This window comes from Dunckerocampus dactyliophorus, chromosome 2, assembly GCF_027744805.1.
Source record: "Dunckerocampus dactyliophorus isolate RoL2022-P2 chromosome 2, RoL_Ddac_1.1, whole genome shotgun sequence".
Classification (NCBI taxonomy): Eukaryota; Metazoa; Chordata; class Actinopteri; order Syngnathiformes; family Syngnathidae; genus Dunckerocampus; species Dunckerocampus dactyliophorus.
The window spans coordinates 13,650,482-13,670,345 of NC_072820.1; the positions used below are offsets into that span (position 1 = coordinate 13,650,482).

At 40.1% G+C, this 19,864-nt stretch overlaps 1 protein-coding gene across 9 annotated transcripts in view; it reads left to right on the forward strand.

The window, feature by feature from the left end:
• The first annotated feature begins 1,366 nt into the window (after window positions 1-1,366).
• The window catches only part of LOC129175005 (adenylate cyclase type 1-like), a 57,056-nt gene continuing 38,558 nt past the window's right edge, over window positions 1,367-19,864 (forward strand). For 3 of the 9 annotated variants that reach the window (XR_008568030.1, XM_054766528.1, XM_054766529.1), the window contains exons 1-3: window positions 1,892-2,824; window positions 11,533-11,682; window positions 11,782-11,900. Coding sequence is in view for 7 of the 9 variants with exons in the window: in XM_054766528.1 (XP_054622503.1) it covers window positions 2,216-2,824; window positions 11,533-11,682; window positions 11,782-11,900 (878 nt within the window). In the remaining 2 variants the exon portion in view is untranslated. Of the gene's footprint in view, window positions 1,382-1,887; window positions 2,825-11,532; window positions 11,683-11,781; window positions 11,901-19,864 lie in introns of those variants that run through there. The other 6 variants (XM_054766525.1, XM_054766526.1, XM_054766523.1 and 3 more) reach the window with 5 other exon arrangements.

Here is a 19,864-nt window from a genome sequence, read left to right on the forward strand (position 1 = left end):
TCACACAGGGGCATGTAAGTTTTGTTTTTTTTCTCCCTTAATAGTAATAAAGTTTCACTTAAAACTGCATTTTGTGTTCAATTGTACTGTCATTGACTAATATTTTAAATTTGTTTGATGATCTGAAACATTTAAGTATGACAAACATGCAAAAAAAGAAATCAGGAAGGGGGGCAAAAACTTTTTCACACCACGACAGTCATGGAAAAAATGATTAGACCACCCGTGTTTCTTCAATTTATTAATCCATTTTAATGCCTAGTACAACTAAAGATACATTTGCTTGGACACGTATAATGATGATAACAAATATAGCTCATAAAAAGTGTTTAATTTAAGAGCTGATATCTAGCAACTTGCTTATTCTTGATAATAACCAAAATCACTTAAGTTCCTACATGAATAGCTATAGCATTGTACTGCCCCAAAAAATTACTTCTAAGCTATTTTTGTGGTCATTGTTATATTTGTCCAAACAAAGGCACCTTTAGTTGTAGCAGGCATTAAATGAACAAGAAACTGAAGAAACAAAGGTGGTCTAATAATTTTTTCCATGACTGTATGTGTACTGTATACAGTATATATATATATATATATATATATATATATATATATATATATATATATATATATATATATATATATATATATGTATGTATATATATAATATTAATGGACTCATTAAACACTATTTGAATATTTGTTTTGTGAGCGTTCACTCAGTTTTGTGTGTCATCACTTTATTATACAATAATTGGTTATACTGCGGGCTGCACGGTGGCTGAGTGGTTAGCACACAGTCACACAGGCCACACAGTCTCTGGGTTCGAATCTCTGCTGGGCATTTTCTGTGTGGAATTTGCATGTTCTCCCCATGCATGTGTGGGTTTTCTCCGGGTACTCCGGCTTCCTCCAAAAAACATGCATGTTAGGTTAATTGTTTGTCTATATGTGCTCTGCGATTGGCTGGCGACCAGTCCAGGGTGTACCCCGCCTCTCGCCCGAAGTCAGCTGGGATAGGCTCCAGCATAACCCCCGCCACCCTAACGAGGAGAAGCGGCATAGAAAATGGATGGATGAATGATTATACTGCAACTTTCCTGTCTTATTATTTATTTGGGGTGTTATGAGGTGCATGCCATTGAGTTCAACCTTAATGACTATATAATCTTTTATTATGCCCTACTTTTTAGAACATATCTTCTATTTTTTCTCTTTCTCCCCTTGCAAGTGAAACCAAGTGGGGAATCGAAGGAGGGAGCAACCAGAAGGCATGAGAGTGTCCTCTCATTGTGGCAGGGCTGGACTTTTCACATGGACCATCCATCTGTCAACTTTCCTTCTCCCTCAGCCTGTGATGGATGACTAATCGTCTTGCATGGTAATGAATGAAGGAAGAGCTGGTGGTGATGGTGGTGGCAACACACAAATGATCTTATTTACAATGGACATATCTGGGCATTTGTAAATCAGACACTTGTCCTATGGGGGTACATTAGTGCATGCACTGAAGGGCATACAGTAAATTATCAATATAATAGCAATAGTGGACTTAAAGGTGAACCACATGTGACAGTGAACTGAGCAAAAGTACCGGTGCATATGGCCTATAGGGGTTCATTGATTTGTCCAGAATGTCTCGGCCAGATGAAGAAGTGAGATTGAGCTTGATTGATTAATTGCATGTTGTGTGTGTGTCCACAGCACATTGCCAACAGTGGCGTCCCAAGACTTATGTCCACATATTACACTGCATGGTCTTTGCACGTGTCAGCGATGCAAGCAGGAAAAGGCGAATAGAAGCATAATTAGATTGTTTCGATGATGGAAAAGGGTGTAGGTGGGAGAGAGGGAGGTGGACAAAGGGGGACACTCGACATGATCGTCTTGTCTGTGTGGGGAGCTGACTTGGGTCTTATGTTTTCCTCACAGTGCGCATGCGTGATCCCATCTGAGCCTCGCAAAGAGCCGCTAAGTTGCGAGTGGAGGTCGCGTTGGGAGCTTCTGCATACGTTCTGTCTTCTTATTTTGATTATTTGGAGGGGACGAGGACTGAAAGAGATGGCGTTTGTACCGCCCAGCGGCGCCACCGAGCCGAGCCTACCTTCAACCTGTGGATAAAGAAGTGTGGACCAACGTGGGATTCGGCGCCGGTCCGCTCGACCCAAACAAAAGAATTTAAAAAAGAAGAAGCAGTGAGTCGGACCTTCAGTTTATGAATGGCCCTGACATGGAGGAAGTACCGTTTCAGAAAGTCCGAAGCAGGAGGAAGAGAAGTCACTGTCCTCCGGGCTTCCCCGTGAGGAGCATCGCCTGCGAGGACGAGTTCGACTGCAAGGAGCTCGAGTCTCTCTTCCAGAACTACAACCTGAAGCTGGAGCAGACCTCCACTCTCAAAGCTCTGGCCGTGCTCATCTTCATGTCGTCCACGCTGGCTGGCGTGGAGCTGCTGTCCGGCCCCAGCCTCACCATCTCCAAGGGTTCCCACCCGGTGCACTGTGTCATCTTCACCTCCTTGTTCATCGTCACCAACGTCAAGTACCTGCAGGTCACTCAGCTGCAGCAGATCGTCAACCTGACCCTCCTCTTCGGATTCACCTTCTCCTTCCTTTGCTGCCCCTTCTCCCTCGGAGCCATGGGTTTGGAGCCCCCGACATCCCCCGACCAGGGCGTGTGGCAGCTCATCCTGGTTACCTTCGTCGCCTACGCTCTCCTGCCCGTCCGGACGCTCCTGGCTGTGGTCTTTGGACTGATGGTGTCCGTCTCCCACCTGATTGTGGCCGCCACATCAGTCACGGTGAAAACACAGAAATTATGGAGGACGGTAAGTGTCATCTCACTTTCTGTTTGCATAAGAATACACTAAAAGTCCCTTTTAACATCCACTGATGTACCATATATGGCTGACTCGTGGAATTTTTCCCCAAGGTACAAATATCCCTAAGCTGTAAAAGACTACTTTTCAATTAGTGGTCCCTCAGTGCAGTGTACACTACTATAGGCTAATCATTGGACTGTTTGTGCAAAAAAGGGCATGGAAAAATCAAGTGTCAGGGATGCAAAGGCACCACACTGTACACCTAACGCAGGGATTGGCAGCCTGTGGCCCACGGGCCATATGCAGCCCATGACAGCATTCAGCTTGGTTCACCAAGCATTCTAAAACTAAAGAAAACCTTAACATTTGAACCACATTTGTTCAGTGTTTACAATAATAAAGGTTTGTTTGAGAGTTGCATTGTATTTGGGGGGGCCAAATACAATGGGGGGGTCATGCCAGCCCTAAAGGTGCAAATATATGTTTTTAAAGGGTGATGGGAGTCCGTTTTGTCTCTCAAGGTACACAGTACACTGTATTATTCAAATTTTTGTATTTAATGCCAATGCAAAGCTCTGCCATACTCTAAAATATTTACCACACTGTATGGCTAATATAATCGTAAGTAAAATAGAAGCAATATGTTTACGCTAGCCAAAAATCCTCTATATGAGAGGAGCGCTCTGCTTTTTGTAAGGACCTACTGCAAAAAAAGTGAGTCAAAGATCCTCTATATATGACAGGAGCGTTTATCTGTTTTTAGGAATCTACTTCAGAAGCACAGGTCAAAGGTCCTCTATGTGAAAGGAGAGATTTGCTCTTTTTCGGAAACTACTGCAGAAGCACAAGTCAAAGATCCTCTTAATGACAGGAGCGGTCTGCTGTTTTTGAGGACATACTGCAAAAACACTAGTCAAAGATCAAAAACAGTGTTCTGCTGTTTTTAGCTATGCTGTAAAAATGTAAACTTAATTTCCAGGCTGGTCTGATGTTGTTGAATCGCCCCGCCCACTAGTACTAGTACAACAATGACCTTACGTCTTTTAAAGCCTAAAATACTGATAAACCATGTGTCAAGGGTACAAATGCACTACTTTGGAGGGTACCATCTCAGGGGCTACCAAAAATAAAACTAGAATGATCCTAATTTGGATCAACAGCAGATTGGACACTTTCAGAGACACCCAGCTCCTGCATACTGGGGACTTTTGTCATTCAAATTAACACATTATTTACTGTGTACATTTGTTCTTTTAACCCAAAACACAGAAAAACTGAATGCGTTCCACCTTGATTCATGAATAAGCCTCTCCATAATGTTGTGTAGAAATTTGTTCAATATTTTTAATTCTGCCAAAAAATACCCAATTTGCAAACAAAACTGCAATGCAATCCCAATTTCAAGTGATATTGTAGGTAAACTTAGTCACTGAACTCCACATTTAGGGGAACAATGTGTTGTCACTGCAGGGTCACCTTTTTTGCCCTGTGGGACCTGGAAAAGAGCCACAGGAGTGCAATAACTAACTAGGCATGGTCTCCTATTGGACCATTATTTCTGGCAGGGAAGGACATAGGGCTGAGCACTTCAATTCAGCACTGAGGACAGCTCCTTGTGGTTCAGTCACTTTTGAACCACGGGTGACAAAACATTCAAAATACTGCAGGATCAACAAGGCAAGCAGGGAGGGATTTGACAAAAATAGTGAACTTGAGCACGATAACAGGCCATGGTTGGCTGGTGGTGATGCATACAAGCAGAGAGAGAAATAGTGTGACTGTTACCCTGGGGATATGAATCAGCCCCAGAGGAGATGGCTGGAAATGAAGGAGTGGAGTGACATCCTGCCAGCAGCAGCAGAAGTAGGGCAAGTCCAAACACCACACACCCTCACGCACACACATACACACACATTTTGACAGTTAAACTTAAATTTAAACCTATAATCCTACAGCTGCACCTACTGCAAAAACCCAAACACGAGTAAAAGATCCTCTGTGTGACACAAGCACTCTGCTGTTTTAAAGGACCTACTGCAAAAACCTCTAGTCAAAGATCCTTCATATATTCTACTCCTGCACACTTAAACATAAACATTTTTATCTTAATTAACTTGAAATATTGAGCATGATTAACTGGTTAATCAATTTTATAGTAATTCCGAGTCAAAAATGGGTATTTTGCATGGTCACATTTTGATAGTTTCACATGAGCACTGGTCAGTAATAAGTAATCATCTTACATATCTTTTATTCCCATCTGATGTTGGCATCCTTCCGTTTGAATGGCTTGAATTTTACCTTCACTTTTTCGTCCACTCACGATGTCTATGATTTACGTCTGCATATTAATTTAATACGAAATTGAAGGGGAAAGTTGAACAATCATGATAAAGCAGTATCCGAAGTACAAAAATACATAAAACCAACGATTAAGCCTAATTTTTGGGGGAATCCCCACTCACAGTAACAGGCTTTCACCGCTGCACCGTGCAGGGACTGGAACACCACTGTAAATGAAATCTTCAAGATTAAACACTCTTAATGCACAAAATAATCATCAAATGTATTTAATTGTTCATATGACGCACACAGAGCAATGAACAACTTCATGCCCATGTGCCTTCTGCTTTCTGCTCCGTTTTCCTTGGACCGTGAGGTGTTCGGGCGCACCCATAAAAGCCACAAATTGTTTTTAATTTTAATTTACGTACCCCTATTACAATCAGTGTATCGTATAATCGTATAACGTAAAAACCCTATAACGTAAATGTTCTCGGAACGGATTATTTACGTTGTAGGGGCGTCTACTGTACTGCAAATGCGCTAGTCAAATATCGTCCACATGACAGGAGCACTCTGCTGTTTTTAAGTACCTAGAGTAATAAAACCCTAAATTTAAGAATGTAACTCCTCGTTTGAGGTGTGAGCAAAGCAGTCAGATTGACCCCCACCACAAATGGAACATCGCTACCTCCAACACTAGGATGTGGGTTCCATTCCAGGAAAAGCAAATTAAGATTTGATCAGTTCATCACGCGCTCGGCTGATGACAGTGTATTTGCTGAGGAGATTGTTTCTCCACCCCCCTCCTACATCGGTGCGGCCGACGAGACACCTCAGCAGCCCGTGTGAAGGACAGTGTTAGCCGCACGGACACAGAGACAGCTAATCCATTAAGCTTGGAGATGAGCCCTGTGGCATGACCCTGCACACACGCACACACACATTTCAGACCTGCACCACATCCGTGGCCCTGTCTGCTTGACATATCTTATTTCCCAAGTTTATTACAGTACTTCTTCCTACTTTTTTATGTATTTTAAAAACACTATATTTTAAAAATATTTTCTCTCACCACCCTCATTATTTTAGTGTCATTCAGTTATAGACACATTAAGTTTTTATTACTAATAGAAATATAGAATCCTGGTTATTACACCGATAGGAACTAAAAAGAGGACATTATTGTTCTTTTAGGACTGAGTTTTCATAATCTTTTCAGCTCAAAGCCCGAATTAGAACTTTGGTTCCTTCCCAAGATCCAAACCTACCAAAAGACATAATTGATAGGCGTAGCATAAACATACAAATGTATGGAAAAGTTTGAAGTCACTGCTTTAGAGGTACCCAAAAGTGCAATGATTTTTTTATGCTCACATTGAGAGTACAGTAAATTCTGGACTATTGAGCGCACCTGAAGTCCCACCCACCAAATTTAAAGAATAATTAAAGCTGCGAGCAGTGTTGAATAGGCCCTTACACCCCCACGCAACTTGGGGTTCACGCGAGTTGGTGGGCACGCGGACACAGGACTCGACGTCAGTATACCTAGTTTGAAAGAAAGCGGGGCGTCTTGAGCAGAATTTTCACATGCATAATATTTATCCAGTAGGGTGCGCCGTCTGAGTCAATGTATACACACAGTAATGGACTGGTGGGTGACCTAACCCACTATTAAAAAAATTTGGGATGATCTGACCATGTGAATGTGACGTTAGCGTCCACCTGACTACTCTAATGCACTACGCCCTGAATCAGCTCTCTAAGCATCATGAGAACTGTAGTTCTTTTAGCCATAAATTAGCCGCATAATTGTTTAAGCCGCAGGTTTTAAAGTGTGTGGAAAAATTTGCGGTTTATAGTCCAGAATTTCCTCCCAAAAGTGAGTACACCTGTCACTTTTCAGCATGCATTTTTACTGCACTTTAACTTCTGAAGCGACTATACTATAGAAAATACTTACAGTATATATACCATACATTACAGTAGTCAGTGTACAGCTTGTTTTGTCGTATAGATTTACTAGCCACTAAAAATTACTCAACACGCATACATTTAGTAAGTTAGTGTAGATTCTGAGCTTTACGACAAAAATGAAGCTCATACAACATACCCTTGTAACAGTATCCACCATTTTGGGAGGACTGTCAACAAGACTTTGAGTATCTGTGGGAATTTTTGTCCATTTATCCATTTGGTAGGTCAGAGGTCACTAATGTTGGACTTGAGACAGGTCTTAGTGGTTAATGTAGTTCACCCCAAAGGTGATCACATTCCTTTATGGACCCTGCTTTGTGCACTGGGAACCAAAAAGGACCCACTTCTACAGTTGCCACAAAGTTGGGAGCATTTGACTATCCAAATTGTCTTGGAATTTAGATACAGACATAAGTGGTGTGTCCCAAGACTTTTGTCCTTGTGGTGTATGTGTCCACAAGACTGAAATAAATGAACTCCAAAAGCAAACACTCCCAAACATAACCGTAAACATCTACAGTTTATAATAACAGCCATTAATGCAGCGGTATCTCTGGTGCAAATTACAAAGAAAGCATTATTGTCTTGTTCATAATTTCTTTGCAGAATGACATAATAAAAATGTCACTACTACCGAAGATGCACTAACTTTAGTTATTGCACCACAAAAGAGCTAATAATTTAAGTCAGACATCCGTGGACGCTACTAAATATCCATTCTTATTCATTTGTGTTGTTACCGGCGTATTTGGGAAACAAATCAACGCATACTAGCCCTGAAATGACACCATAATGGCGGGGAAGTAGCGTGTTGTAAATTTGTTTAAGCGCTCTCGTTTCATTACCTACAGCTATAGAAAAGATTAATGATGAATGACCTGAAGATATGCAGAGAATAACGTATATAATTGTATATCTGTCCAAGGGTAACAGTGTGAATGTGAGTGTCTTGTCTGGTTCATTGTACAAAGTCAAGCAACCTTGAGTGGAGAAAAAAAAAATCAAGGTGAAAAGCAGCCAAGGATGAAGCAGGTGACACATTCTCTCATGCTAAAATAAAGACGCATCATAGGAAACTAGTTCAATTCAGTTTTAGGTACATTAAATTGGGTGGTGTCCAAACTATGGCCCTGGGGTCATTTGTGGCCTGCAGTTCATTCTATAGTGCACATTTTCAAAATAACGTCATATTTTTTTCAAGACCTTATGATATGAAAGTCACATTAATAGGTGTCTCCCAAGGCCATAGTCCTTTTATAGTGGACGTATGTCCAAAAACAAACAGACCCAAATACAAAAGCAAACATGTTCAAGGTATTGGGGGTCATTTGCACAACTATGGCACTGTAATTTCTGCGTTAACGGAATCACAGATGGAATAGCGGAATTGGCCGATAAAAACGGAATCTACTGTTAAATGTAGAATCTCGCAGAAAATGATAGTGTGAATGTAATGCTGTCATCGTGAGGAGGAACATTTGTGACCAGCCCCCTCCTGAACTTAACATGTCAACCTGACAAACCGGCTAAGTCGGCGAAAAAACTCTTACTTGTCACCGAGCATGAGCTCACGTAGAGCAGTGGCCAGTGCAAGCGGGCTGGGTTAGCTTAATTTAGCGGAGCATGGTAGTGCAGCTGTACGTGTGCCACTCACACAGGCTGTATGATGGGATGGGATGCCCGCTGACTTTGTGCAAGTTGGTTGTGAAATAAGGACAAGAGCCAAGGTTGCAAGAGGCACCGCGCTAATACAGTACTACCTCACTTAGCAACAGTCAAAATACATTTTCAACACACACCACACTTCTGTTCCTGTTTAATAGTGGTAACAAAACAAGGGTGTCAGAAAAAATAGCTTGCATTAATCAAGTGATTGCAATCGCTAACCACAAGCATGGATAAAATAGTTGGTTGAGGATTTTGTTGCAATGAAAATGTAGAAAAGTTGGTGAAGCTACAGCCGTTTTTGAAATACTGAGCAGCAAATGTCCAGTGATCTATCGCATCAATACTGTAAATGTAAGGGTTTTTGCATTTAATGAACACACTGACACAAAAAACATACAATCTATGGTGATAAAGTAAGTGTAAAAAGTAAAACAATGAATTAAAAAAAAATTAAATGGAAAAAAACAGAATTTAGGAACAAATAAAATGGAATTTGGGAAACAAATAAAACCGATTTCATTGGGCCTACTAAGCTTGTTCTTTATTGTCCATTTTTGTTCTTTATTGTACATTTTTTAGAAAAAAAAATCTTGACGTTATGCTATTAATGTTAAATTATGATAAGAAAAATGAAATAATAATGAAAAATGTTTGTATTTGAAGCGAAATTCAATATTTTCTGTCATGAGCCAAGCACTCTTGTGCTCCTCCATACAACTATGATTAAAATGAATTATTTATTATATAATTTATTCAAATAATACTACTCCTTTTTTTCTCAAAAATGTGATGTTTTTCTGAAAGATGTATACATATATTTTTGGAAAATATTCTCATACTTTTTTTTTTACCTTATTTGGTTCTAATGCAAAAGGCAACACTCAACAATATGTAGTACCTCAAATTAATGTCAAAAATACTTATATATATAAAAATATTTGTTCTTACCAAGCACTTTTTATGTTAGACCAATTTACTTGTCGTAATATATATTAATATGTACTAAAATATGAACTATACTCCTTAAAATAAGCAAAAAAATCTGCCAACAGAATAAGAAAATTTGTTAATTTTAATAAATATGTCAAATTTGAGAACATATTTCATAAGCCAATTGGTCAAGCACATAAAAAAAAAATTGGGTCAGTCAAAATATTTTAATATTTTATATTTAAATATATTTTTTACCTTGATTTCTGGTGTTTTTTTCCCATTATAACTAACTAGAGTCCGAAAATGTCTGAGAATAAATATTAATAGCAACAATAATAAATTTGGTATGGTGTTCATTCACACCATATCTTTTCCACGTTGACACAATATTTCACTTTCCGACATTTTGTCATTGACATATTTTCCCCACTTCCTGTATGAAAGGATGGTGTTAAAAAATAAAATCAAGAAGCAAATAGGAGTTAAAATACAGACACTATATAACTTCTGAGGTATTAAGGGAATAAATACAATTTGAAAAATGATAAATTGTGAATAAATGGTTAAGAATAAAAAAGAATACATTTTAATTAGTAAAACATTAAATACAATAAAACATTGAGGATGTTGACTGCAAAGCTGTATCAAGTCTTTGTGGGTTATGTCTTTAATTTCCTTGTATTTGATGTAATCTTCAATATTTGTCCAGTTCCTTGAATGTCGTTAACAAGTACTTTGGCTCGCTGCGGTCCTCCATTTAACCTGATTTGCAGTTGGCGCTCCGAGTGCCTTGAATTTTCCCCCTGCTTCCTTAAGTCGTGTGCCTTCTTGACGATGTCAGCATTGCGTTTTGTCAGATGCGCTTTATGATGATGACAGGTGTTGTGTTGTGATTCCTGACAAACCTTGGGGTGCATGTAACCATGTTGTTGACATCCACATCCACCCCTTTTGACTGCAGAAAGTTGGTCACCTGCTGCTCTGTTGGAGCAACATCTTGTCCTCCTTCGTTATCAGAATAAGACCTGCGTGTTATGTGAAGCCCAGTCACAATTACATTGCTCATGCGTGTCGACTGCTCCAAATCATCCGCTCTGCGCATCATTTGCGATATGTGATCCTTTTCATCATTTTGTTTCTTAAATACTTTTTTCACTTTTCCTTCCAGCCCATGCATTTGTTTCCGAAGTGATGCATTTTCATTCTTCTAATCCTTAATGTGTTTCACTTTCGGTTTTCATGCTGTTTATCTGTTTTGCTGTTTAGCTCCTCCCTTATAACATTCAATATCACAATTATCTCCTGTAGCGTACCTGGTTCCTGACCTCCTCCCATGTGCTCCTCCTCTCCTCCTTGGAAGATCAAGGAAACAATTAGCTTGTCGTGTTGGCGATCGTCAGCACTTTTTAACGAGTTAGTTCTTCACGCTAGACGGTATAAAGCCAGTCGTGTCAGGAAACAGATCTGTAATTATAGTCAAGATCTGTGTGCAGGAAAATTGCCAAAATAGTTCCAAACTTTGAGATTGGTGCAGAGCTTCTTTCAGTCCATCCACACAGGAAGTGACATCACAAAAAAATTGCTTAGATTTCAGGTTTTGCTGCGTAAAAGCATATTGTCTGATATTTCACACTCTTTTATTGCACCTCGTACCTTATGTTGAGACTGGTCAGTGTATAAATGCACAAAAATACCGAAAATTCACCGATGGTACATGTACTATTTATGGTGTTTTCATTTTTAACAGGACATGAAGACAAAATGACCCACAAGACTCAACATCAGAAACAGTTCCTTATTCTTATCAAATGCAAGACAGTTCATTTTTACCGTATTTTTTTTTCTTATCTTAGCTGGTTGCCAACACGGTGCTGTTCACCAGCGTCAACCTGTCGGGCCTGTTTGTGCGTATCCTGACGGAGCGAGCGCAGAGGAAGGCTTTCCTGCAGGCTCGCAACTGCATAGAGGACAGACTCCGCATGGAGGACGAGAATGAGAAACAGGTGCGGTCACATTTTGTGCACAATGAAATGACAATGAGGCTGTTTTAGACGTGTCATTGATCTGATGTACTCTCGTTTTGCATCCAAACACATATGCAGGAGCGCCTCCTCATGAGCCTGTTGCCCAGGAATGTAGCTATGGAGATGAAGGAGGACTTCCTGAAGCCCCCTGAAAGGATCTTTCACAAAATCTATATCCAGCGGCATGATAATGTCAGGTAGGGTCCTATCAAACATACATACAGTACATACCACAGTGACCCCATACCCATCTAGGCACTAAACGTAAACTGACCATAAACGCGTTGAACAACTGCATTATACCGTGCATTTAAAGATTTGCCGTTGAGGATCATTAAACAACCCAACATCTACTAACATAAAAGATCCAATTAGGGACTCAATATAAATGGGATAATGGGCCACTAGTGTGCAACTTTTGGGTCATCAAGTCTCAGCTGCTCCCTGGAGGGAAAAAAAACGGCCTGTGATGTTTGGGCGTCCTGCTGTTGAATGAGGCAAATGAAACGATGGCAAGTAGATTTCTCTGGTAGTCATGCATGCAAATGATGTTTCACTGGGAGGCAGTTGATGATTATTATGTTTCTCAGGAAGTTGGACGGTGAAACCAGTAGTAGAGGAACTCCAGAAAAACACATTTCCTCTTTCCGGGGCCATTAAATGGATGGATGCTGGATGGACGCTCCCTAAAATAGATGGGAGTAAAGTTAGTTTCAGAACATTAACTAGACACTCCATTAGGTACAAACTCTAATGAGATCCAAATACAACATTTTTAAAGATATTAATGCGCTGTATTGAAAGGTATGAAAAACATGGGACCTTTTCATGAGAACATCCATTTATACATAAAAAATGTACGAAATTTTTATTGATAGGATAGAAAGGGTACACCCCTACAATACTTTTCTCTCGCATTAGGAGTCACAAAGTGAGTGATAAGAATATCCACTTATTGCTTTTCTTTGCCTTTCTGTTTATTCAGACAACACATGCACACATAATAAAGACGTGTGCTGTGATGTTCGGCGTGTCTGTGAATGCATCACGCAGTCATCTAACGACAATGAGGAAGTGTCATTCCGATGATGAAGGGACAGGAGGCATGTTTGTGAGTTGGAGATAGTGTGAGTGAGTTTTCGGGTCAGAATAAAGTTATAAAATAGCGTCAGACTCTGTGTGACTCTGTGGGGACTCTACACTGTTCCCCCACAGAGACGTGGCCTGTAATTATGCTAAAATAATGCTACGTAATTAATGAAATCAATTAGTCACCAGTGTTAATGCGCTATTTTGGACAGCCCCAATGATAAGTTACAAATAATAAAGATATATATATATATATATATATATATATATATATATATATATATATATATATACAGTTTATATATATTTTATGATTTTTATTTTTATATATATTATTGATATACATTATCATGTGTTGATTGTTCTTGCAAAGGCAGACAATTTGATACAGCGCTTGTATTGGATATCATTAGATATACAGTACGGGAAGTGTACCTAATGAGGTGTCCAGTTAATGTATGTTTGATTATAAACTAATGTACCGTACATTTGACAAAAGTCAGGAAATTTTTGCCCATCCTCGTCAAAATCTATGGGGCTTCTTTCAAAGGAACAAACAGGTTGATTTCGAATAACATAGTACAGGACTATGTTTGATGGAACTGAGTTCAGTCAGTCTGCAATTTTGAAATGATTTACTTGTTTGCTGTTTTTACTTGCCCTGGAACAGCAAGTTTTGACAAGAAAAGTTTGCTCAGCCTCGGGATTAAGATGCTACAAGGGATTACATGCAATAGAAACGACAACATTCTTGTTACATAACACACTTTGTATGTATGTATGTATGCAAGTGTGTGTGTGTGTGTGTGTGTGTGTGTGTTTGTGTCTAAATATGGATACCATCTGAAAGGAGTTTTGCTGATTGCTTTTGTGCCTTCCTACTGATAGTGCACCCTCTGAGAGCCATCCAGATCGGACGCAGATGGGATTTATGTCGTTGGGGTGGACTTTAATTAGAACATAAACAGCATGTGGCTCAATTTACTCCAAGCTTTCTTTATTATGTTTTAGAGAAAGGTGGGCAGTGTTTCATCTGATTAGGCTCCAGCCCAGCGGATATTGTTGTGATCAGTTGCTAAAAATAAAAATATGATTAAACTCTGCCGAACGTGAACGTGGGAGCAGTGAATAAATTGGGGGATATTGAAAGCAAGCACTGCAATAATTATAACCCGAAAGAAATCCTCGTGACATTTTGTGCCATTCAGTGTTATTTTCAAGCCATTTTGGCTGTGTGGAATGAATACAGGTCACACTTGTACAAAAACGAACACATTTGTTCGTAGTCCTCCTCAAAACCATTGAAAATGCAATATTTGGTCCCACATTTATCATAACATCCAATAAAGTCCTTTAAGATTTCAATGTGGACTGCTGGCTTTAACTTAAAATTAGCATATTTGTCCACCAGATGGTGCTATTTTTTTCCATTTAAAGCATGCAGCAAAATCTCATCCATGTGACTGTTTTCTGTGCCTTGCTGCTGGAATAATAAGTGTGTGTTGCTGTTGATATTCAATAAGATCTGGATATTCAGTATATGTGGATATTTATTACACATTGTAAATAGATGATGGATCATTTAGTGAACATGACAAGTTTGTATTCTAGCCTTTCATTATTGAAATGGCACCCCCAAACATTCCAGTTGGCTCAAAGTAAATTATTCTTCACACAAATGCTAATTTCCACAGCAAATATATTTGCCAGCTCACAGTAAGATCACAAGTTCACATGAGTGCTAAATGCAACTTTACACATCCAGCTCTTTAAATACCTTTTCAAAATTATTCAGAGCTGACACTTAAACGGAATAAACACTAACAAAGTGGAGACAAACTTTCTTTAATGCTGTAGAACGTATGAATTGCTTTTGTCTTATTTTCCAGACAAATCTCCATTTATTTAAAGCAGTAGGATGGGTAAGCTTAGTGCATGCTTCACGTACAAGACAATGCAAGTTGGAAAAAAACCCATCACGCCACGAGGGAGGCCACATGAGGTCATTCCATGTGTTTGCTGTACAAAGAGCTGCTGAGAATGAAGCGGTTATGCTATCGCTGCTGTCCATCCAAATGACATTATTTTTTATAATTCTGCATAAAATGATGTCCGGGCATTGCCTCAAGGCTCTTACTAAGCATTCAGCAGCCTTTCGGTTGTCTAGTTTGTATTAAATACAAAGATCTGTATTAAAATAATTACTTGTCGCTGCTGCCTGGCATCAAGCTGGAGATGCTTGAGTGGAAATAGAAAATAAAATTAACTGGAAAAGATAAACTTTATTTGGCTCTCTCGGTCTTTAGTGGGCTTGCAACAGGATTTATTGTGTTACCTCGAGGGATTAGATAACTGGACATGTGTTGTGTAGGCTGCCTATTCAGAATCAATTTGGGTGGTATCCAGTCCTTTGCTCTATTATTGGCCACTGTTCTGTACGTAACCACAATGCAAGTTAAGGTGTCACATTTGGCACACTGCTGTGCTGGAATTCAATTTGCGCTAATGCAACACTGAAACATTCAAAATATTTGTCAGTCACTCGCAGGTTGTCGACGTTAATAAATCCGTCACTCCTCGTTTTGGGTGACGTATGACAGACAACACAAAGGCAGCCATCACTGGACATCGGTATTTTTCATACAAGTAAATTCGCTTCTAATGAATCATAGCAACAAACAAGATCAAATTACACAGAAGTCGAAGGAGGTCCCCCTGCCAAAGTTTTGGAGGTAGTATCACAGCTTTACTGTATCTGAGCCGTAACAGAGGCAGGATGGCTCCTGTAACCACTTTTGCCCTCCTTGTATATGCCGGATTTTTCCCAGCTTTCTCATGTGTTGCTCTTCCTGTGTGAAGAGCACTTAAATGGTAATTTTCCGGCTTTGGAGGTAGAATCCGAGCCATAACAGAGGCAGGACTGCACCTATAGCACATTTGACACTCGCCATATGTAGGCTTTTTTCTCTGCATTCTTGCTGTACTGTTCTGTGTGAACTGATTGGATTCAGGGCTTCCCCTGGGATTTTTTGAAGCTGTGGTGGTGGGCTGCATGGGAGCACGGACTGCTGCCGCTGTGTCGTGCTGCTGTTGCGTCAGCAGATTTTGTTTTTTATCGTGACAAATGAATTCTTTTTTTTTTACGTACTATTTTTCAAGGTACAAAGTGCATCCCTCGGGTCACATACTTTTATCTGGTCGCACGTGCGCATGTGCCAACACGGCAGACCGGTGATTCCAGTGCATGTGGAATGTGGGAGGAAACCGGAGTACCCAAAAAAACTCCTGTGTGAACAGCACTGACATGGAATGAGGTTACAGCCCAGCAATTTCATGCTCCTAAGGTACAATCCGAGGAGTAACAGAGGCGGCACTGCAGACACTGTTTACATAAGCCAGCTCTTTCCTGTCTTTCTCATGTGTTGCTTTTCTGTGTGAACGGCACTGACACAGAATGAGAGAATTTCCTGCTTCGGAAGTATCAGAGGTGGGATGCCACCTGTGCGAAAGTGTATCAGGCAGTGCTGAGAGCCGAGACTCACTTCTCGAGCTGGCTCTGGTGTTGTTATGCATTTTAATTATTTGATTGCGGAATGTTGAGTGGCTGTACGAAAGCACATACTGTTACTGCCCGTTTCCCTGGCCTCTGTGTAAAAGGCAGGTGAATATTGTAAATGCCAGGTCTACTCCTGTTATGGCTCTCATGCGCCAATTATGTGGAATTTCTTATGTTTCCATTGGAATGCCAGGACAGGGGTGTGAGCCTCCACACTTGACACCCACCATGTTGTTTTGAAAGCGATGTCTCTGTCGGACAAGTACTTAAAACTTCACATCAGACGCCGTAACGTAGTGATGCCATCGTCACAGTTGTGCTGATATCCCACCTTTGTTGGTTTCTGTGTGAAAGGCAGAGGTAGCTTCTGTTCGAGATATTTTGTGGGCCTTCTGTGTAAAAGAGGCTAGTGACTGAAATAGTCTTTTTTTTAAATGGTTCTTCCTTGAGCCATGTAGAAATTGCATATGCGGTCTTTGCTCTTCATCTTTCTGTTGAAATGCCAAATGAATGAGGCTATTTAAAGAGTTTTTATTTCTATATGACACAATTTTATTTCCATGTGCAAAATGTAAGGCATTCACGTGTGCAAAGTTTCATGCAAATCTGTGATGTAGTTTTTTCAGACTCATGTTTGCAACCACCACCAGTACCTGTACCAGTCTATAATGACCAGCTTTGTGGAAAGAGGGCTAACAAGGTATTGGCGTCTGTATGATATCCCTGAATGACTTCCCTCCAGCACCTAACAGGACACGTCTTCACCTTGATCCCCGTGAGAATACTCTTGTTTCTATTTTGAGTCGCTGTGCTTTGACTGTGCCGCCAGTCAAAATAGGGCAGTTGCTGTCTCTCTCTTTCTGTCGCTCTTTTTTAAATTTATCTTTGCCTGCTGCTGGCCATTAATTGCAATCTTTGATTAGTTTGCTGTACTGTAATCCAAAGTTAATGCTCAAATCGACAGCCAAATGCCATTTAGGCAGCATTCACCTGTGTTGGACAAATTCATTTTAAAAAAGTAATTAGTTACAGTTAGACATGCTCAGTATTGGCTTTCTTACTGATATCAGTTCTTCATTTCCAAGACCAATATCGACTGTTATCAGCATTGTCAGCAGCTCTTCCCTCAAACTCATGTCAGGTGACTTGTTGTGTCATGAATGAACACATTATGCTTTGTGATGCCACTGGATGCATTTCACAAAAAAAACGTTTGTCTAAAATATGACAAGTACTGCAATGTGAGTTATAGAACATTTTCTCTCAACAAAATAGTCAATAATAGTCATTGAAATAGTCATTGGAAAATCATAACAAGTAATGGATGATATGAATGGATGTACTGTATATGCTAGATTTATGTAGATTATTATTTACGCACATATTACGCATAATTAGTTTAAAATTAAAATAGCATAAAAATGTGCGCTGCACGGTGGCCTAGTGGTTAGCATTTTGGCCACACAGTCAGGAGATGTGGGTTCAAATGTCCGATGGACATCTCTGTGTGGAGCTTGCGTGTTTTCCCCGTGCGTGCGTGGGTTTTCTTTGGGTACTCCGGTTTCCTCCCACACTCCACATGCACTGGAATCACCGGTCTGCCGTGTTGGCACTTGCGCACGTGCGACCAGATGAAAGTATGCGAGTTGAGGTTTGTAACCACAATGCCCACCTACTGTACCTGAATTTTACAACTGATTGGCTTTCCATGAAATTGTACTCTACTTTTAGCCAATCGTCATGACTTACCTGTCTGTCACCATTCTCCCCTCGCCAAAGAAGGACAGTCAGAAAAAAAAACCTTTTTATTTGAAGCTCCTGTCCTGTGCCTGAGCGAGCCAGGTCAGATAACAGCTGTTAGACATCGGTGAATAATAACGTGCCGCATCTCACTGTCTGGAACGGCAATGGCGTTATAATGTTTGAAATAGTAATTCATCAGATTACCCATGACGGGAAAACGACAATTAGAAAACACTGGTGTTCACACATGTCATGTTTGGTTCTAAAAGGAATTCTAGTGTGTTTGCTTTGCTAGTATGGTTCTTTGGTCAAGTGTGAACACACACCAAAGCAAGCGCAACGAGACCGCCTGGGAGTGTATCTTGGTCCCCTTGCACGTTAACTCTGGCGCACGCACTAAAGACGTGACACGGCAAAAAGCAAAAGCAAATACATTGGAAATAGGGCTGCAACTAGAGCCCGACCGATATGGGATTTTCGGGGCCAATGCCGATACCAATATTGGGCGCTGAAAAAGCCAATATCCGATATATCGGCCGATACCCCATATATCAGTCGATATATGAAATAAGAGCATTGATATGCACAGGGTATTAATATACATGAGCATACATTCTTATAATACCCAAAATACAATTCAACACAAAGAAGCGGAAGACCAAATTACCAAATTAAAATAAGGAACTTTAATTAGTAACACTGTCAACATAAGGACATGCCTCTTTGTGATTTACCTTTAGTTGTTGCCACATATTTGTAGTGTTCTGTGCTTTGCTGGTGCTGGAGCCCCTAGCTAGCTTGCGCAATGCAACACCAGAGTCTTTTGGGAAGTGGCTCCTCACCTTACTCTTCCCCTCTGCCTGTAAATGAAAATATATAGATTTAGTGCATTTTGGTAATTAGCCTAGAACATTTTTTAACATTTAACATTTTAAATTAAAAACAAGTGGCTGCATTCAGCTTAAAGTGATAATACATAGGCTAATGTGAGGTGTTACATTTTACCAATATCAATTACAATATCAATTACTCATATTTACTAGCTAGCTGGCTAGTTCCCTCTGAATATTTGCAAACAGCTCAAAAACAAATGCTGAAGCAAACATTAAAAAGTGGAGAAAAAAAATAGACTACAAACAAAATAAATAATGAAAACATGCATCACATTACTAGACTTAATACAAGGGACTAAGCTACATTTTATGTAACAATGTAGCTGTTTTCAAAACATGCAATATATAACATCCATCCATCTTCTATGCTGCTCACTAGGGTCGTGGGTATGCTGGAGCCTACCCCAGCTGACTTCGGGCGAGAGGTTGGGAAGTATGAGGTGAAGTGGGACGCTGTGTATATCTGCATATAATCTTTATTTCACTTTAAAACGCTGTACAATAGTATTAGATCATGGTGGACATGTGGATTAACAGTTGCATCTATCATTGTTTATCTCACAGAGATGCAACTTACATGACGTTAAAACACTGTGATACTAAAACTTGCGTGGAAAAAACTAAAATGTTCTTCTTGAGTTTAACATGGTGTACAAAAAGGTTGATTGTTTCGCCGTTTCTCTCGTCGTCTCCTCCTGCAGCCGAGCGAGTGAGGCAGGTAGAGCGGCACCTCACTGCTCTGTCTGCGTGTGAGGGAGCAGGGCAGGGAGCAGCACAGAGGGAGTGAAAGAATCTCTGCGCAGCAAAAAAAGCTAATATATCACATACGTGCATATCACATGTTACATATTCATCCATGTTGATTCATCTGTGATACGTC